The sequence below is a fragment of the Temnothorax nylanderi genome, unplaced genomic scaffold (assembly GCF_030848795.1).
Source record: "Temnothorax nylanderi isolate EJ_2023f unplaced genomic scaffold, tnyl_v1.0 TNYL_tig0524_pilon, whole genome shotgun sequence".
NCBI classification, from domain to species: domain Eukaryota; kingdom Metazoa; phylum Arthropoda; class Insecta; order Hymenoptera; family Formicidae; genus Temnothorax; species Temnothorax nylanderi.
In genome coordinates this window covers 85,368-107,140 of record NW_027249586.1, presented here as the reverse complement: position 1 = coordinate 107,140, position 21,773 = coordinate 85,368, and the positions used below count along the sequence as shown (strand labels likewise).

Genomic DNA, 21,773 nt, shown 5'->3' with positions numbered 1-21,773 from the left:
CATTACCTCTAACTAATTTAATGTATGTACTACACCCCTGATTTTTCCCATTTAGTTTTATTTTCGATTTTCCCACAGTAATATTATCACTGTTTCCGGATAATCTATTTCGGCAATACCGTTTCGCTGATAATTTAATTATCAGTTAATTTATAGCATAATTTATAGCAGCACTTTATATTTCGTCAAAGCCGTCGTATATACACATTTGTCTTTGCGAGCACTCACACCTAACCTTACGCCGACGATCCCAGCATGCAGCGTTGCCACGTCGCCACGCTCGAGTTGTGAAAGTCAGCGCTTGAGCACCGGAAACCAAACTTTAATTATTAATTTAAAAAAAACTGTACGGTGGATCGTGTTCACCTTCAACTATAGGCTTCCTCACAGTGTCCTCTTTCCATCGATATATATTGTTCGGACATTTTTGGCAAAAGATTTTTCGCAAACTCGTGTTATTCATAGGAAAATACCTCTTTTCCTATTAGACCAATGTTAAAATCACCTAATTTTGAAATTAAATATCTTGAGAATGGGACGGTAAATTATCTTTTTTTTGGGCTTAATCGATTCAGGAGAGTTCCTTCTTTCGATATAAAAAATAAAACCTATCACTTTTGGCAAAAGTCGTTCATCATCGAACTACCTTAAGTGTTCACAATTAAGAAATTTTTTTTTCAAGTTTTGTCCGGGAATTTACAGTGTTCGCTCCACTGTGCGGCGCCCTCCTGGAAGATGCTCTCTCTGTCGATGTCCTTCCTCTCGGTTGCGAGCCCTCCGTTATAGCAGGAGGAGCGAAGGCGTGCAATAATGGCAAGCAACTAGAGCGTGCAATAACAAGCAGGCAGGCAAGGGTGTAGGCAAGGCCCGGTGTTAGTCTCGTTGATCGTACTCGTTGAGGACCTCCGAATGAGATCCGGCCGTTTGGCGACACCCGAATGGTGATACGCCAAGACGGCGGTATCCAAGGACACCGTGAGTGTGTGGTGACTCGACGGTGCACCAGGACGAGGTGAGTGTGTAGGAACTCGACTTCGTCCAACCAAATTTGACTGCGTCCGAGTGATTAGTGGAAGACTCGATCGTGTCCAATGAGTGTGCTTAGAGGCTGGTGTGTACTCTCGGACGACTTAACGATGAGTGAGTCCTTCCGGCACTCTCTGGCTCGCGCACCTGTGAAATACGGCGCGAGCGAGTACCAATTTTCCCATTAATTGGGGATTTCACCCGCGGGCGGGCAGCACGAGTTGGGTGAGTCGCGCGAATATTGACGAACTAACGATCGCGATCCGCCAACGTTCCGCGCGAGTCCCTAAGAGTAGATAGGCTATAGGGATTCTAAAACATAGTGTGTCTGTCGGGGCGCGGGGGAGGAAGTGGAACGCGCGGGGGAATGCCGTAAGCGGTGGGCGAGGGGATGGCGTCGGCAGAGGGGCACCGTCTCACTTTCCGCCCTAGGGAGGAAAGCAGTCGTGACGAAGTATGATCACGCGTCTCGCGCGTGTCATCCAACGTCATAGATGCCCCTCTGCCGACGCCATCCCCTCGCCATACCGCTTACGGCATTTCCCGCACGTTTCACATCCTCCCCCGCGCCCCGACAGACACTTTACGAATCTTTCCACAATTAAATTGTTAGTTTGAAGTTTGAATTTTTTTTTCGAAAGCGTGAGAACGTCGATAGTCGTTGCTCGCGCGGTACGTTTATATTGAGAGATAAAGAGTGCCATGGACAGTCAACTCAAGGACACTCAACTCAAAGATACGGAGGTTTTGATTTCGTTGTCCGACGAGCATCTGCAGGATCAGGTCGTAGAAGTCGAACTCACATCGACGGATATCGAGTTGGTCACTTTCACTTTGCTCGATCTGTTGCGCGAAGTTTGGAATTCTGAATGTCCGGCGTCGCGGAATTTGAGACTGTTGCTCGCAAGCGTCTCGAAGTACTTGGCGACTACGAATCCGAAGCGAACCGATTGCAACGTACGTCGTATGCGCGAGGGTAGCAACATAAAGAGCGTGCTGACAGAGCTCCATAAAATTTGGCTGAAGAAAGGTCCTAAGAATCCTACCTGTACAGAGAATGAAATGTACAATTTCATTCGTGATCAACTTCCGCCGAAGTTGTATTCGTCATTAGTGAGTGACCTAATGACACAAGATACCTATTACGAATGGATTAACTATCACGACAGATACGTCAATAGCTTATCCGTTGGTGCGGGAGGGGATATCCTCGCCGCGATTTCGACGGATCATTCGTACAGCATAGAGAAGCGGGTCGAGGAGGAGGCAGGAAGCGGCGGGCTCGACGCGTTGTTCAACCTGACGGAGTCGGGTCGCGACCTCGAACGTATGCCGCAGCATATATCGAGGATGAAGGATCGACGGATGCTTACCGTGAGGTCGCCTGGCGAGATCGGATCGCAGTTGATCCGTTTGGACATCTTTGACGTAAAGGATATCGTGAACAAGGATAGGCGCGAATGGTGGAGATACGCGAAATTGCGATCTCAAATTTTGACCACTTTGTCGCGTACGGATCGCAAACGACAATTACTGTGCCAGTTTTTGGATCAAGCCGCGGATGATTTGAGGAAGATTCCCGGGGTTGTGAAGGAGACGAAGAACGTCGTCTATGAAAGCGGTCGGAGCGACGTTTGAAAAAGATATATGTATATATCACAAATATTTTTTTGTTACATATATAAATAAATAAATACGCGTATGTGTATATCTTGAGATGAATATATGTACATGTACCAGATAGATAGATAGATAAATTTATTGTGTATCCCCGTAGGGTTTACAAGGCGTTTTTGTGAGGAACGTACCCAAACCTCTTACATAAACTCCCCTTCGCGCCCTGGCCTTATGCGACCTTACAATTTGCCTAAATTCCCTCTCCCTCCCCCTCTTCCTTCCCCCCTCTGTTTGTCTTCCTCCGCTTCCTCCGGTTCTACGTCCGTCTGCTTCCATCCTTCCTGTCTCGGCTCCTCCCTGTCCTCGTCCGGATCCCTCAGAAGCTCCTCCGCCTTCACCTACAGCCCTTCCGCATATTGCTCTCCTCTCCTTTATTCTACTTTCCTCTCCCTCCTCCTTCCCTTGTCTGTCTCTTCCTTCTCCCTTTCTCTCATCCCCTAATCCTTCTCCTTACTCCTCCGACTCCCCTTTCCCTTCCATTCTTTCCCTCTCTATTTCCATCATTCATTCCTCTCCTCCCCCTTCCTCACCCAAAACCTAACCCACCGCTTCCTGCCAACTTCCTCCTCCTGATTTCCACCTTCTACATTCCTCCCACACATGCTCCCACGTTTCTTCCCTATATTCACACATCCTATATTTCTTCCTCTCTTCCCCCTCCCAGTACCTGCTCTCTCTCATTTCACTCCCTAATCTAAACCTCGCCACCCTTCTCCATCTGCTCTCTCCCCATCCCTTCTTCAGATATCCTGGGATACCCTCTCCCTTTATTACCTTGTACCACCTGTTATATTCCGATTTCTCGATCTTCTCCCATCTCTCTTTCCTTTGCGTCTCCTTGTCTCCTCCAACTAGCTTGCGGTGCCAACCGTCTCCCTCTTCTCTGAACCTTTCAAGCTCTTTTAACCCCACTCCTCTTTCTTCAAAGAACCCTTCTCTCTCCTGTTCCCAGCTCGATCCTGCTCTCCCTTCCTTCTCCCTTCCCTTCAGCTCCTCCCAACATAACCTCGCCAGCTTACTTCCTTTTCCCTCCTCTAACTTCTTCTCGAATCTCCATGCGCTTATTCCCGCCCTCCCTCTTAATTTCTCCCTTTGGAGCTCCTCTCTAACTAAGTACCACGGCGTTTTTCCATCTACTCCCAAGACCCATCTGATATACCTTTCCTCCAACCTTTCCATTCCTTCCCTCTCTTCCCATCCCCATATTTCTGCTCCATACCCCATAACCGTCCACACCAGTCTATCAAACAGCCACATTCTTTTTCCCCAGTCTTTCCCAAATCTTCTCTTCCCTATCCCCCAAACCTTCCCCATCACCGCTGCCGCCTTCTTGATCCTTTCTGTTACCTGTGCCCCCTGCCCTCCGTTCCTTTGGAACACATATCCTAAATACCGAAATTCCTTTACTTCTCCTATTTCTTTTCCTTCCCATCTCCATCTTCTCTTACAGTCTCTTCCTCCTCCTTTCTTAAATCTCATTATTTTAGTTTTTCCACATTTAACTCCAACCTCTTCCTACCTAGATATCCCTCTAATCTCTCAAGCATACTCCTCATTTGATCCTCATCCTCTGCAATTAACACTACGTCATCGGCATACGCCAACGTATATATCCTCTTACCTCCTAGCATTATCCCTCCCCATTTAACTCTGCCCATTTCCTCTTCCATATCTGCTAACATTATGTTGAAAAGTAACGGACTCAGGGGACACCCCTGTCTTACCCCCCTCCCTGTCCAGAACTCTTCCCCTATTTCGTTTCCCACCCTTACCCTACTTTTCGTCTCCCTCAGAATCTCCTCCGTCCTCCTCACCAGCCCCTCCCTTATTCCTCTTTCTCTCATCGCTTTTATTAATACCCCTCTATCTACCGAGTTAAACGCCGCCTTAAGATCCACAAAACATGCTATCAGTTTTCCCCCTTTCTTCTCCAACTTTCTGTTCACCAGGTAATTCAACACATAAATGTTATCTATTGTTCCCATTCCCCTTCTGAAACCAGTTTGGTTTTGCGGTACTATTCCCTTCCCCTCTAGCTCCTCTCTTAACCTCTCTGCCAAAATTGCTGTATACACCTTATACAGCGACGACATTATTGTCACCCCTCTATACTCCTCCACCCTTTTTCCTTCTCCTTTCTTTACAATTGGTGCGATTATTCCCTCCTTCCAGTTTTCCGGCCATCCTCCTCCCTTCCAGATCCTGTTAATGAATCTCCACGCCCAAATCTCCAACTCCTTCCCCCCGCGCTTCTATACCTCACTTGGTATCTCATCCCGTCCCATTGCCTTTCCATCCTTTAACTTCCTCATTACCCTCTTCGTTTTTCCTAAACTTATCTCCCCCTCCTCCTCTCCCTCCTTTTCCTCCCTCACACCTTCCTTCCCCATGCTCACCCTCCCCTCCACTCCTCCTAGCAATTTCATAAAGTGCTCTTTCCATTCTCCCTCCTCTATCCCTTCCTCAATTCCCCTCCTTTTTCTTCTCTCTTTATTTACTATCTCCCAAACCTCCGACTCCCTCCTTGCCTCCTCCGCTTTTCTCTCCCATCTCAGATTCTCTTCTTCTTTCTTCCTCTTACATAGCTCCTTAAACTCCTTCCTTTTTTCCTTGAATGCCCTGTCTTCTCCTCTTTCCTTTCTCCATTCCCTCAATTTCTTTCTCGCCTCTTTCTTCGCTTCTCTACACTCCTTATCCCACCATCCCACCTTCTCCTTTTTGCTCCTCTTCAACTCCTCCTCTACCCCTTTTAACGCCTCTACTATTCTTGATTCCATTGCCTCCCATTCTCTATTTAATTCTTCCCCCCTTTCCTCCACTTTCCCTATTTTTTCCATGAAAACCTTTACTCCTTCCTCGTTCCAGACCCCCCTGCTTCTTTTCTTCCACCCTCTTCCTCTGTCTCTCTCAACACTCCCCCTTCTTAAAACCACTTCCAAGGGATGGTGATCCGAGTCCACTCTATCCCCCACCGTCATGCTCACGACCCTCTCTCTCACTTCTCCTTCTCCTATTACATAGTCAATTACCGTTGCTCCTCTTCCTCCTGTGAACGTGAATTCTCCCTCCTCGTCTCCTCTCATGCTCCCATTGAATATTTCCCATTCTCTCTCCTCTATGGTCCTCACCAAAAGTCTCCCCTCTCTATCCGTCTTCTTATCCTTCGATTTCCTTCCCCCCACCATCTCCCCTCCCCTACCCCGCTCTTCTTCTTCCACACCTCCTCCTTCTCCTCCAGTCCTCGCATTAAAATCTCCCCCAATTATCGTATACCTTCCTTCCTCTTTCCTATCCATTATTTGTCCTAACTCCTGCATAATCCCTTCCATTTCCTCCTTTTTTGCATACACCCCTACAATTTTCCAACTCTCCCCACCTATCCTTACCTTTCCAACTATCAGTCTCTCCCTACTTATTTCGATTTCAGTTCCCTTCTCCTTTAAACCTTTTCTCATCCCCATTAACATCCCTCCCATCGCTCTCCCTTTTTTATTCTTCTTCTTCGCCCATTGCACTCCCCAATCGTACTTTTTTGGCAGCCTACCCCTTACTCTTTCCCAACCCTTTTCTCCTATCCACGTCTCCATCAAAACTATCACATCTTCCTTCTTCAGCCCCTTCCAGAATTCCTTATCTTTATTTTCCAAACCCGCTATATTCCAGAATACTACCCTCCAGTCCGTCCTTCTCCCCCCTTCCTCGTCCCATCTGACCTCTGTCTCTTTATCTTTCGCCACATTGTAAACTCTCCTTCCCTCCTCTCTCTCTCCCCTCTCTTTCTCCTCCCTTTCCTCCTCTCTCACTCCTTTTTCCACATCCTCTTTCTTCTCCTTCCCTTTTTCTACTTCTCTCCCCTCTGCCCTATCCGCTCCTTCTCCCCCTTCTATTCCCCCTGCTTTTGTCCTTCATCTCTCTTGCCTTCTTCCTCTTTCCCTTATCCTGCCTCCCAACACCTCCCTCTGCTATCTCTGAGTACGCCTCTTACCTCATCCCACATCCACCACTCCCCCTCTATCCATACCTTTCCCTGCCCTATCCGCACTCTTTTTCCCTCTCCTCTCGCCTTCCAAGCAATTTGATTTACCCTCCATTTTATCCTCCTTTCTTCCCATGTTAAATCTTCCTCTATCCAAATACTTCCATCTCTCAATTTCCACTTATTTCTTATTATTCTTGCCTTCTCCTCCTCGCTTCCTACTCTTACCACTGCCATACTTCTCTTCTCTCTCCTTCCGGCATCTATTTTTCTAATTTCCTCTATCTTAGCCTCCACTCCTATCTTTTTCATCACCTCCTCTATCCCCCCCTTTATTCCTCCCTCCTCCTCTTTTACTCCTTTAATCACAATGTTTCTCTTCCTTTCTCCCCTCTCCTTCATTTCACACCTCCTTTCCAGCCTTTCTACCCTTTCCTTCCAATCAGACTCCTCCCTCCCCTCCCCCCTTCTCCGTCCTGCGCTTCCTTCTGCACCTTTTCCTCCCTCTTGCCCACCCTCCTTATACTCCATTCTCATCCCTTCCAGTTTTCTTTCCAAATCATCAATTCTCCTCTTAAATTCCTCTCTCTCCGCGCTCCACTTCTCCTCTCGCACTCTTAACTCGTTCCTTATCTTCTCTACTTCCCTTCCTTGCTCCTTAAAGCCCTCCCTTAACTCTTCTCTCATGCTCCTAAAACCCTCTCTCAATTCGTTAATTATCCCCCTCAACTCTTTCTCACCTACCTCCGTTTCCGCTTTAGGCGACCTTGCCGTCATATTGCTTCTCTTGAAAGCCGTATCCTTATCTTCCCCCTCACTCTTATCTAAATCCTCTCTCTTCCTTTTCCAAAACTCTTCTAGGGTTCCCGTGCTTTCCGTGCTCCCCGTACTCCCCCTTCTGGCTCTATCCTTTTCTTTTACTTTATCTATCGCTTTCTTTATCTCTGTTCCGCTTTCTTTCTCTTCGCTCATCTCTACCTCCTCAATGTCTCACTTCTCCCTCTACCCGTGCTATACTTTATGTTCTGCCACGCACAAACCGCACGTACCTCCGTTCGTCTGCCGAGTCGCCCCTCTACACCGCCTCTTGTTCTCGCCCTACCCAGCGCTCCGCACGCGTCTTGGCTTACCTATCGCGTCGCCCCTCTACACCAACTATCGTTCGTGCCGTACGCTTTGTCTGAGCCCTGTCACTTTTCCTCCTTATACTCCCTTTTTCCACTCCTCCACCACTCTCCCCCCTCTCCTCCACTCTCACTCACCTTTACTCCTCCCTTTTCGCACACTCTCGCCTTCCTCAGCTTTCTCTGACTCTCTTTAATCTTCCCTTTAAACTCGCACACTCTTACACGCTATCAGCTCACTCGTCCCGGAAACGGAAGTCTTAACTATGTACATGTACCATATATCTGCATTCCCTACTCTACGCTGTTATGCGGTGATCGCGATAGCGATGAAGGGTGTCGATCAAAAGAAACACACATATAGAGAATATTGGTGGGGAAGAGGATAGGAAGTACAGTAACGGACGAAGTTTTGTCGGTTATTTTTTTATTTTTTTATTTTAAAACGATACGAGGGTTACAACAATTTTTCTGTACTTTCAAAACACAGAGCGGTTAACTCGCAATCGACGATATCATTGCGATCGAAAAATTCGCTCTCGCGTATCGTTCTCGGGACGTTCGCGGGATCCGTCGCGGTGACCGCGATAGCGATGAAGCGCGTCAGCTTTGCGTCGATCATGCCGGTAATCGCGCGCAACGAGGTCACGAGGCGGGTGACGCAAAGGTCGAGGTCGAACATACGGAGCACGGCGTTCATCGAGACGATCAGACGAGTTGTGGGCGTTTCTAGGCGTAGGGTGACAGATTATTAATCTTTCCAAATCGTAATTTTAGATTTCCGTTTTCGAAGCACATCGGTGGTGGAGCGCGCTCGTTCTTGCCGCGCTGCAGGTGGGACAACACCGCGCGGCTTTGATCGATGAGTTCCTTCCACGTTTCAGGCGAGAGCGCGATCTCTTTGCCATGGCAATCCCCTATGATGATGTGCACGTAGTAGGGGAGTACGGCTGTGATACCGACGTCTATGAATTTATATCCCGTTTTTGTTAATAGGTATCTTCTTTCCAGAATTCGTACCGGATGACGTTCGGCGTCGCGTTTCGAAGTACTGTCGTCGTCGTGACTGGAAAAAGAGAACAAAAAAATTATTGTTATATATATCGTAGGCGAGCGATACGGGATTGTCGCAAACTTACCACATTTTTTGTTTTTTCCGTGAGTCGACGTTGCCTCGAATTGAAAACGGAGTCTCTAATTCCGTCGATTGCTCGTTGGCTCTTCTTCTCTTTTTCACGCTACCGACGCCGTTCTCGAGATCATCGCCGGATTGACGCTGTTCGAAATATGGGGCGTGTAACGTCGAGCACATCTCTCTTTTTTTTTCTTTTTTTCTTCGTTGTCGCGGTGCGGATGACGGATCACGCGAGAATGAGTCGTTCGAGGGAAGTCAAGGCGGAATATAGTTTGAAAAAAATTATGAATCCCCACCTTTCATTAATATTCTCAGGAGCGGACCGTAAAAAAGGGTGGTTACGTCGAATCGTTCTGTTCTTCTTCCTCTTCTCTATTCGACGTCTCCTTCACGAACGCGTCAATTCGAACGAATCGACTCAATAGATCTCGCAGTTGTGTCATTAGTCCGTCTCTCGGGCAGGTAATACCGAGGATCCTCAGATCGAATTTGCCGGAAGCCGTTATGGTTTTCGTGAATTCGTTGAATCTGTAGAATCGGTTTTTACTGATGAAGTATAGATTACCGTCGATGTATCGAAAGGCCGACGATACGCTGTGAGGTATTCCCGGAAATATCGTGTCAATGTGATAGAACTTAACGATATTCATCGAACAATCGTCTATCTCACCCACAAAATTATCGTTGTATATGACGAAGGTTCGTCCTTCGTTCGTGTTCAGCACGGCGTTGATCTTCGCGTTCGCATCGGGAAGTCCGAGATCTGTGTAGGATCTCGGCCAAGTTGACATTAACTTTACACGCGGATAAGTGATCATGTAGCTCATATTGCCCGCGAACAGCATGATATTGCCCGAGGGCGTCTGATACGCGGCCGTTAGACGCGTAAAATTCTTAGGAAGAAATTTCATGTAGTTCGTCAATAGCAAGAGCTTCTTGTATGTTTTTTCGTCTATATCGATCGACCACATGTACCGATCGCGCGAGATGTACACTCGACCGTTCATTATCAGTACGGTATCCACGTTTCGCAAGGTGCACAGATCCGTCTCGACGTCTTTCGTAGTCGTCGCTATCGTTGTGGTAGTCGTCGTTGTCGTTGTGGTAGTCGTCGGTGTCGTCGTCGTTGCTAGTTTTGGAATTTTAGCGTTTTCTTTAGCGCCGTACATATGTTGAATGGAAAGAATGTCCTCTAGACTGAGTTGAACGGGGAACATATCATCAGGCACGAACCCGTACATCACCGAATCTTTGCGGAAGCTGTGCGCCAAGCCTAAAGAGTGACCGATCTCGTGCGTCAGCGTCTGAAGTAAATTGTACGTTCCCGGGGGATTCTTATTCAGCTGTATGTGCCACGTCTCCGCTTTGTCCACGTGCACCTCCGAGACGTAATTGGGTTCTCCGGTGGGAAAGAACGCGTGAGCGACATCTCCATGGGGACCCTTAAATGAAGCTGAACACAGTTCGTTTCGTAGGGAGTGTAGCATCGTGTGACGCCCTTCACGAAACGATATCAGAATATCGGGATTCAGCGAATTGCGCTCGAACGTCAATGACGAATTCGCTGCCCACAGATCGAACGCAGCTCGGGCCGTTTTCAAGATCCACTCGTTGGCCAGATGAAAGTTCCATTTGAGATGTTTCTTTGGCCATTTGTTTGAAAGCGGAGCGAACGTGCGTTCCGAAATGTCTTCGACGCCGCATCGCGGTTGACGCATTCGATTCAGCGTCTCTTCGTTTAATTCACCGTCGCCGGGTAGTTGATAGACTTCTTGAAACAGCGAGATGGCTCGATGTAACTCCTGCGTAGTGTTGTCGGATGATGATGATGAAGAAAATCGTTGCACGCCGTCGTTATACAGATAGCCATATTTTTGCAGATAACGGATCACACTTTCATTCTCATCTTGAATCGAATTACAATTTACCGCAACGACGGTAATAATCGCGCACACAATTACGCGCGCGAATGACATTGCTGAGAGAGAAAGAAGCGGAAAAAAATGATCGGTGCGTTTTTCCCTCGACCCTTCGAGAAACGATAAGCGTCACCGCCCGACTGAGACTGACGTATCGAACGATGCGTTCCTATTTTTTAACCATCGCCGCCGATCGCGACGCTGGTGGGAGGTCTTATAGCCGAAATATGAAGGACTATAAATACGGTTATTATTGTTAATAAATGTGTCAATTCATGAGACGTTAAAAAAAATATGCGTCAACCAACGTTAGTCTAGACGCTGAGGGTCGCGACTTCCGGAGGTGACTAGCGGTCGCGACTTCCTCGCTAGCCGCCGCGACTTCCAAAGGTGACGACGAGTCGCGACTTCCTCGCTAGCGGCCGCGACTACCAGTATATTATAACTAGATATGAGTAATCAATCATATACGCTGATCGGTGAATTTATACCGAGAAAAATTATCGTCGATTGAATCGCCATATGCAATCATCGCTAAATCGTCGTTATTTGTTCCCAGTATAATCAAACATATTCAAATTTCATGTGATAATGTCTGAAAAGAATAAGTTACCGTATAATGATTTTTCTTTAATGAGTATATAAGGGGCTCTATTTTTTTTACGAGCTACCATTCTTTAAGCAAAGTTCTTAACTATTCTTTAAACAAAGTTTTTCGAGATGGAGGATATAAAAGATTTGATAATAGGTTGCGATCTGATAAAAACAGAAATAGAGGAGGCTTACCATCAAACATTAATAATGACGGCAAGCGCCAAGCGATTGCAAACGGAGGTTGAAAAGATAAAACGCAATACCCCGAATTGCCTTGAAGTGGAGTACTGTATGGAGGAGAAGATGAAATTGTTCGATCAGATGTAAGTGTAATAATTTTTTATTTCTATTCGTTACATCATCATCACAATCAATCAGACGCGATGAAGCGATTAATGTTTCTTTAATTTTTTTCTATTAGAAATCAATGTGTATCATCAATATTGGACTTGCGTATTCATTTGATAGATAGAACATTAATGGATATAAGAAAACGAGAATTCGAAGCACAAAGAATAAGCGAGAAATTTGACGAAATGTCAAAAAACACTCGTGTTATTATATCTAAAGATGATGATGATACCGTCGCCTCCGGCAGCAGCGACAACGTCGATTGAATTGCCATATGCAATCATCGCTGAATCGTCGTTATTTGTTCCCAGTATAATCAAACACATTCAAATTTCATTGCTTTAAGATACGGGTTTCTATGTATAATATAAGGAAAGTAATAAAGACAAAAACAATGGGGAAAAAATATTATTGCGACTTCCTCGTTAGCGGCCGCGACTTCCAGAGGTGACGACGAGCGTCTACGTGAATCAGCGAAAAAAAAGATATCGTAATGATGAGAAGTTTCATTGTCAGTATGTCTGTAAGTTAATTATATATTATAACTAGATATGAACAATCAATTCTATACACTGATCGGTGAATTTATATCGAGGACATTATCGTCGATTGAATTGCCATATGCAATCATCGCTGAATTGTCGTCGTCGTTATTTGTTCCCAGTATAATCAAACACATTCAAATTTCATGTGATAATGTTTGAAAAAAAATAAGTCACCGTATTATGATTTTTCTCTTTAATGCGAGATACGGATAAAACAATTTTCTCGACAAACACAGCGCTACAGAGTGTCGAGACGCGCGCGACGTTCCGCCCACCAATCGTGTAACTTGCATACGTTCTCCATGGCACAATTCTTCGCGTGGCGTCCGCAGAGGAAAGATCGTATCGCACCGAGGGTCTCCAATCGACCGATGTCCTCGTATTCAATGTCCATCGACTCGATTTTAACGTTAAATTCACCGACGGCATCGCCGAGAATCTCTTCCAGCCATCCTTTTTTTTCAGTGCCCTTCACGTAGATGAGCCTGAGCGTCTCGCAGTTCAGCCCGTCGCACACGGCGCGTCGAATGATTGTTCTCGCCCGAACGTAATTCACGTCTCCATCGTTCCATTTTAAACCATGATGATTCGCCGTCAACTAGCACGCCCGCGATTTTTCCGCTCTCGTTAGAAGATCCCACGTCATTGGCGCGCAAAACACTTGGTGAATCAGTTCCTTTCCGTTTCTGAGCACGGCCACTTCTTTAACTGTGAACTTATCGCGGATAACGAATCCCTGCAGATCCACGAATATCGGTACGTTGCGGTCGACGGACATCGTCTTTGTCTATGGGCAGTCGCTACTCCCTCTCTTTGAACTTATCGTTTATCGCGATTTCGTCAGACAAATAGATACATTCTTCTTCTGTTTTTTCTTTACACAATTTTACGGACTATGTTAGTCAGCGGATTGTACTCGATCACGCGATCGTGGATGATGAGACAGTAGGCTGTCGTATTGGAATCTATATTACGTTTGCAATCGAACTCTATGCGAACGTCCACGGTGGCACTTTTGACCGATTCGTTCTGACGAGAACAGTCGATCACTACGAACGGGCCCCATTTGTCGAATTCTTCCATCGTTAGGAGCGCGCTCTCGCGCTCGCATCCGTAATACGACTTTCGAAATTTCACGTACATCTCGTACAGTGTGGCTGTTCTACGCTTCTCAAAATCCAAGTTTATATCATCGTAGGGATAAAAATCTGAATTAAGGTACAGTTTTACATTGGTGAGATTACCGTCATCGAACTCGGAGGCGTGTTTCAATAAATTGTTAGACCTCCCGGTTTGCAGCGCGAAAATGACGTATCGCGGTTTCTCAAGTTGCGTCGCTGCTTTCACGGCCCACGAATGCCTGTTCGTGGTCTGCAGCAAAGGGTACTCGTACAGATCCCACGAGCGGAAGCCCATACTTAGGTATCGTCCGCTCTCCAACGTTCGCAAAAGGGACAATTTATTGATGTCGTTCAGCACCACGTGCGGCATTCGCCATTGCACTTTCAACAGAGTAATCATAGGATTCTTGTGGCGTTCCGGTTTCGTGATGATGCAATTGGTGTCGTTTCGGGAACGTATCAGAATGAGTTCGTGTCGCGCGTTTATCACCACGCGTTTGTAATCTTCGCAAAAACCTAGGAGTACGTTAAGGGGTACTCAGAAATTGAAATCGCCGATTTTGGATCTCGAACGAGGTCCCACGTTTTCCTCGATCACAGTCCATCCCGCGTTTTGCAGCTTCTTGCTTCTCTCGGCGGTCAGCGACACGAAATTCTTGATCGAACTGGTTATTCCGACGTTTCTGTTCCTGTCGATCTCCACGCCGTTGAGTTCGTATCGAATCTCGTCGAACATAAACGCCACGCAATTGTTGTCCATCGTCGTATCCGAATCCTTTTCCGGAACGTCGTCGGAGAGTATCCCCTCGATGTACAGAAAACTTTCGCAGGGTAGAGTGTACAGATCCTGTTGCTGTATCGGAATTCGTATTTCGTCGCTGTGCCCGAACGTGGTATTTGCATATGGATTATAAGTGTGAGTCTCGATCTTGACGATTCGATCGTCGAAGATCGGTTCACCTCCGATGTCAGCCATGATCGTTCCTCACGACGAATCCCAGAGTTCGTAGAAAAGCGACGTTCGCAGCACTCAGTCCGTTTTTCTTCTTCTTCTTCTCTCTCACAATCAGTCTACGTGTTCCTTTCGTCGTCGGAGCGTCGAACGATAACGTTCGCGGTGCAATGGTAGATGTGGCTCTCGCGGACAACTCGTTCAAAACGAGCATCTTTCACGCACGCACATATCTGTCCCGATTTTATTTATTTATTTATTTTATTTTATCTTCTGCGCCGCACGTGTAGTCGAACCGTTATCTCCTCCCCGCGGAAGTCGATCAATCGTCCAATTTGATCCACGACGCGCAACGTTATATCGGTGATACTCCGCGCGATAACCGGAAGGTAAATGATCTGCGTCGGAGTCTCCGACAGTTTATATCCCGGTGGAACGTTCGGCGCGAATTCATGTATCGTGTGTGCCGGCTTGCCGTTGCTATAGGCTCCCGCGGTGACGTTACATTCCACACGAATGATATTCACGCGCATAATATTTACCGGTTCGTTGGACGCGTTCCATTTATTCGGCTCGAGTACGCGACGTGTCGAGAAACCTAACAAAGAGCCAATGTTGTTCGGTTTGGTGAAGTCAACACTATAGGCGCACTTGATCTCGCTTCTCATGGTATTCTCGTTAGCGCGCAAAATTATCGAGCGTTCGCTTTTTTCGTGGTCGTCATCGTTATCGTCCACGTATATGTAATCGTCTTTCTTCTTCTCGCTACCGTGCAAAGAAATCGTACGTTTCTTGCGTAGGATAGCCGTTCTCAGGTATCTACCTATAGCGTCCAGTTTGTACGATTCTTCTGGAATAGCGATCACGTCGTCGATGTCGAAGTAAAATCTATTGTTCGTGGAGTCAATGTTCGGTATCGTGTTGTACGTCTCGAAATTCGCGAGACCTATCTCGTATTCGCCACCGCTCAGATCCAGAGCGGGAAAGTAGCTGGTCGAGAGGACGCTGCTTCTTCCGGTTAGCGAGAGAGTTAGCGACATAGCGAAATTGTTTCTCCCCACTTCTCATTGTCAGAGACGTTTCCAGTCGACCTCTCGGAGGAACCGCAGGCACAATTGACCGCAGATGCTCTGATCGAACGTCTGATACGAACGACGGTTGTACACGATATTCACGTCACTCCCGAGATATCGTTCGAGTTCCTTCGGGGGTCGGAGATTTCCAAAACTGTCGAAGTAGATCGCGTTGTTCCCCCTCTTCGCATAGGCGACCCAGTGCGTACCCGAGCCCTCCGCGTCGTCGAGATTCACGATTCCGCTCTCGTCGCGACGCACCTTCGTCGGCAACGCGTCGCGCATAAACACGCCCCTAAAGAAAGGTATGCGCGAAAGGCGCGCGGACCGATTCAATTGCTCGTTTGTTGTGACGTCGAACGGCGACAAATCGAGCGTCGTCGTAGTCAGTGTCTTTTTCGGCGAATTTTTTTTACCCGTTCTCGTTCTTTTTCTGCTCGTCACGCCGCTACCGCGTTTGTACGGCGCGAGATATAGTCCGCGACCCTCCAACGCGCGATTGTGACGTTGCAGTTCCTCGAGCTGACGTTGAGCGGCCTTGTTGTCGTTCACCGCCTTGGCCACGCCAGCCGCTCCACCAATCAGGGATCCGAGCGCCCCCAATATCGGTAGAAAAGGAAGGAGACTCCCGCGTTTCGCCACCGGGAGAATTTTCTTTCTCGTTACCGCTCTCCTCTTTTTCTTCCTCATGCCCATACCCATTTTCGTTTTTGCTTTCATAGTAGCCCATACAGCGGTCGCGGCAGCTCTCTCACCAAAGGTTGTGCCGCTCGCCGTAATACGCTCGCGCGCCTTTTCAGCTAGCGCTCGATCGGCGACGTGTCGATCGGCGAGATCGCCGCTTCTCAAATAAGCGATATCTTGCTCGCGACACGCCTCGTCCAACGGATTGATACCTCGATCACCGCGCGCTAGTCGCTTGGCGAGACGAGTACCCGGCCCGCAGAATTGATAGCCGGGTATGTGTAATTCAACGGGAAGCGCGCCTATCGCTCTGTTGAGAAGGCCGTTGCCGACGCTTCGGGACGCTGCGCGCGACATGCACCGCAGTCCTTATGAGCGATGGTGGGCCGTCTATGTGCGTTCTCTGCCACGGGCGATTGTAATGTTCCAAACACGGACGACAGTCTCGTACGTCGGGATCTGTCCTCAGATGAACGGGCAATTTGTCCCACAGTCGATCGACATAGTCGGAAAAATTGCGCAGCAGAAGGATCTTCGGCACGAATTGCAGTTGCTCGGCGGACAGATCGAGAACATCGCGTTTATCCGTCGGTAGGAGAAACATCGCGGTCACTGGGGGCGTAAACCGATCAAACGCACGTATAAATAGGGCGAGTGTACGCGCACGCGCGTAAACAATGCGATTCGTGAGACAACCGTCGACGATAGGAGTGTCGAATCTCGATTGCAAGACGCGACTGACGTCGGGTTTAACGTCGAGAGAGACGCGCCGGCACGGCCCTCTTTTTTACCGATTGCGATAGGGGCAAGTGTGCGCGCACGCGCGTAACAATGCGATTCGTGAGACAACCGTCGACGATAGGAGTGTCGAATCTCGATTGCAAGACGCGACTGACGTCGGATTTAACGTCGAGAGAGACGCGTCGGCACGGACCTCTTTTACCGATTGCGATACGTTGCGTCATCTGCGGCCCTTCCAACTGCGGTAAGACTAACGTGTTGTTAAGCCTACTGGAAAGTCCGCACGGTCTGCGTTTCGAGAACGTATACGTGTACTCGAAATTTCTGCATCAGCCGAAGTATCGTTACCTCGAGACACTGCTCGAATCGATGGACGAGATCGGTTATCGCGCGTTCTCCAACAATCGCGTAAAAATCACATTGCGTCAACACCCGCGAGGGCCATCGCAATGCTTTGTTTTAATTAGACAGTCGGATTCCCCTAGTCCATGCCAGTTCTGAGCTGAGCGTTGAATGGCGGCCGAAGAGGACGACCACGACGGCTCGCGCCGCCACGGAAGCCTTGCAGCAAGGAAGATCCGCGGGAGGCCAAGGCACGGGACCGAGCTCGGATCCCCGGGACCGGTGCGAGAACGCCGATCGGTTCACCTCGCCCAGGCCCGGCACGTCAGCCAAACCCGCTTCCCGACCAAGCCCGACACGCCCCGCTCCTCAGAGCCAATCCTTATTCCGAAGTTACGGATCCAATTTGCCGACTTCCCTTACCTACATTAATCTATCGACTAGAGGCTCTTTACCTTGGAGACCTGCTGCGGAAACGTCGTGCCGCCGAGCGAGGCGCTCCCCGATTCGATATTCGTGTTCGACGACGTAGCCTGCGACAAGCAGGACGCAATCAGGGAATACTTCGCTATGGGTCGACATTCGAATATCGATTGTTTCTATCTCTGTCAAACGTACGCCAAGATACCGAAGCACCTGATACGCGACAACGCGAATCTGTTGATCCTGTTTAGACAAGACAGGACTAATCTGAAACACGTGTACGACGATCACGTGAGCCCCGATATGTCGTATGAAGATTTCTGCGCGTTGTGCCGCGAGTGTTGGCGGCGCAGGTACGGTTTCGCGGTGATAGACAAGGACAGCGCACTACAAAACGGCAGATACAGACGGGGATTCAACGACTTCGCCGTACTGTAGAACGATCAGTAGCAGTCGAACGTTCCGAGAGCGATGAACGACGCGAGGGACACCACCGAACGAGAAAAGACCGCGCGACAGATCGCTAAAACGCGTGCGTCAATACGCAGAAAATACAGAGCGTTGAAAACTGGCAGGATGGAGAACGAGATCGCTCTCGAGAGACAATTCAAGCCAATCGTCGACCCGTTGAAACAAATCGTCGAACATGCCGGGAAAAGCGAATCCAAAAATGACAATGTGGCGGCGACGAAAGAAATCGCCATTAAAAAGAAACGCCCGGCGATGATCTCGAGAACGGCGTCGGTAGCGTGAAAAAGAGAAGAAGAGCCAACGAGCAATCGACGGAATTAGAGACTCCGTCTTCAATTCGAGGCAACGTCGACTCACGGAAAAAACAAAAAATGTGGTAAGTTTGCGACGATCCCGTATCGCTCGCCTACGATATATATAACAATAATTTTTTTGTTCTCTTTCTTCAGTCACGACGACGACAGTACTTCGAAACGCAACGCCGAACGTCATCCGGTACGAATTCTGGAAAGAAGATACCTATTAACAAAAACGGGATATAAATTCATAGACGTCGGTATCACAGCCGTACTCCCCTGCTACGTGCACATCATCATAGGGGATTGCCATGGCAAAGAGATCGCGTTCTCGTCTGAAACGTGGAAGGAACTCGTCGATCAAAGCCGCGCGGTGTTGTCCCACCTGCAGCGCGGCAAGAACAAGCGCGCTCCACCACCGATGTGCTTCGAAAACGGAAATCTAAAATTACGATTTGGAAAGATTAATAATCTGTCGACCCTACGCCTAGAAACGCCCACAACTCGTCTGATCGTCTCGATGAACGCCGTGCTCCGTATGTTCGACCTCGACCTTTGCGTCACCCGCCTCGTGACCTCGTTGCGCGCGATTACCGGCATGATCGACGCAAAGCTGACGCGCTTCATCCAGAGCTGCCAATTCTAGACCCCAGCCTGACTCGTAAATCGAGTGGTGGGGATACTACGCGCGCTCGGCGGTCCGTCTTCGAGTTTCGGCTAGCTTCGGAATACTAGACGAAGACAGTCACATTATGTTATGTCTCCTTCTCGCGCGCTGAATCCTTCCGTACTACCAGTCAGCCTGGTAAACAGCGAGAAGTCTCTCGTGAACGCGAGGAAAGGATTTTTTTGGCGGTGCGGCGCGACGCGACGAAATGCTCTCGTCTACTATCCGCGAGGCTATGTAGTACATATAAAATTATAATTAATATAATTGTATAATAGTTTTCCACGTCACCTAAGAGGTACTATTATAAGCCTATTCCACTAAAAAATGACACTATGAAATGATCGTAGCTTGTCAGGGGGACAAATAAAATTATGTAATATATATAAAAAATTGCACTTATTGTTCGTCAAAAAGATAAATAAAATTAATAATTTAATAAATATAGTAAAAATAAGCTATATATATAAAAATAAAATAAATAATAAATATAAATAAATATAATATATAGAGGAAAGTCCCCTATTATGGGACAGTATCCTAATATGAGATAGCGAGGTTTCTGCTAAACTAATAGGTTCCACTGAGACATATTATGAGATTCTATCACATAATATCCCATATTAGGATCCTATCCCGTAATAGGGGACTTTCCTCTAATAATTAATAAATTTTTACATTTTTACTCTGACCTATTGCAATAATTTTGACAATTTTTTCCAATAAGTATTCTAAAAAAGACAAGACACGTATTTTTTTGTTTGGATCTACGATTAATATTTTCGATAGTGTAATTTTAAAAATTAATTTTTTCGGTAAGTACTTTTTAAAATGTTAATATCTTGGAAATGTTTAATCTAATCGAAAAACGAATATATACATCAAATATATACATCATGTAATTCATTTTAAACTGAACAAATTTCATCCCAAGATATTAACGTTTTAAAAAGTAGAGCTATCAAAAAATTCAATTTTTACAAAAATTACACGTTGGTGCGATCAAATATTGATCGTAAGTCCAAACAAAAAAAAAATACTTGTTTTCTCTTTTTCAGAATACTTCTCGGGAAAAAAGTTGTCAAAATTATTGCAATAGGTTGTAACCGAACGGAGGAGTTGACCCCCCTTTGGATTTTATTTCGGTGTCACCGACACGGTCGCCACTCGATTTTGACCCCCAAAACGAGAAAGGCTAACTTCAAGTATTACGATTGTCCCCCTTTATTTATCGCCCCACTGATTCCTCTACCTTTTCTGTTTCAGGTCGCCTCGTTGCCGCTGGATCTTGGATCATCGCTGGACCACGCGTCTCGGACCCCTTCTGGACTGCAGCTGTGCACCGCTGACTTTGTCGCTGGATCAACGCTGGACAGACTTCGGATCTCCCCGGACGGACTTCGGATCGACAACAGGTAAGTATCAGGATCAGGTAGACGTATGGTTTTCAGGTAAGGTAACCGCACTCGAATAAGGTAAGTACTCTGAATTTTTATGATAATAAAATATACTTTATTTTAATATCTGTTCAAGTTGTACAAAGTGTTCGACAATTGCTCGTGCTTTAACGCGTTTTCCGCGGGATGTATAACGCAGAGTCTAGGTTCTAAGTCAGTTTTATTTCTGATCGAATCGACTGTGTTACTTTCAAGCTCTAGCGCGGAATCATCCACGAGCAGTCGCCTCCGCTCGGTTTTATACTCTCGGACCCGAGTCCCCCACTCTGACCTTTGGCACCGCCTACTCCCATCTGGGTCGCACATGTTCGTTCTCCGATGGTCGGGATGGCACGTCGCTTCCGCATTCCATCTCGCCAGATGTTCGCGCGGACAATAGGCCCATTGTGGCTATTGTTCCCCTGTCGGGGATAACAATTTCTTTCGAGCATTCTCGTACTATCACCTGCTCATATACACAGTGTTCCAGTTTTCAACTATCTCCTTTCGTTACTGGGACACTGCGTTTACAATATTTCCCTATCATTAATGTCTCGCTTACATTTTGCTTACGCGCTCCGCACACCTGGGTCTCGCGCCCCTTGCAACCTACCTTTTACATGGTATCACGATTTCAGCCCGTCTGGGTCCGGCGTGCACATTGACCTATCGCATACATTATTTTCATCGCTCGCAACCCATTCGCGCCCTTCGTTCGCCTCTCCGGCCACTCTTAGTCCGAAATCGCAAACCGCGCCTCCGTGGTATCGCGCTCTCGACTTCTGTGCGTTCGGTGCATCGTTCGCCGTTAGATCTTGCATTCATTTGGCCGCTCGCACGCGGTCGTATCGTTACTTTAGCGGTCAATGGTCTACCGAGCGTCATTCGCTTACCACGTTGCGTGGTGTCGGCTTTTCCTATTTCGCACTTGATAATCGGCCAACTGACAGTGGATCTATTTAATTTACTACCCCGTTACGTTTTTCTCAACGTCACCCCGCCGTGGATGTCGTTGGGTCGCTTGGTCGTCTGACCACCCTCGCGTAGTCACAAAAAGCCCCCAGTTTGGGACCCCTGCCGAGCCTCGCGCCGCGCCGGTCGCTTCGTTAGCCGTTTCTGTAGGTCGTCCAAGTTGATAATTACTTGATCCGCCTTGGGTTCATGCGTTCGGCTTGCCACTCTATCCGTTCAAGCCGATTGGTCCCTATCGCATCTGCCTG

General features: G+C 47.5%; 2 protein-coding genes across 2 annotated transcripts; both read right to left on the bottom strand.

Annotated features, from left to right (window-relative positions):
• Nucleotides 1-9,276: 9,276 nt before the first annotated feature.
• LOC139783645 (collagenase 3-like) lies at nucleotides 9,277-10,914 on the bottom strand. The gene has a single exon (XM_071722801.1). The coding sequence runs from the start codon at nucleotides 10,912-10,914 to the stop codon at nucleotides 9,277-9,279; it is 1,638 nt and encodes a 545-aa protein (XP_071578902.1).
• Nucleotides 10,915-13,223: 2,309 nt separating this feature from the next.
• Nucleotides 13,224-14,444, bottom strand: LOC139783644 (uncharacterized). Its single transcript, XM_071722800.1, has 2 exons — nucleotides 14,042-14,444; nucleotides 13,224-13,984 (listed from the first exon to the last, which is right to left on the bottom strand). Exons 1-2 carry the CDS (start codon nucleotides 14,442-14,444, stop codon nucleotides 13,224-13,226), a joined length of 1,164 nt encoding a protein of 387 aa, XP_071578901.1.
• Nucleotides 14,445-21,773: the final 7,329 nt, after the last annotated feature.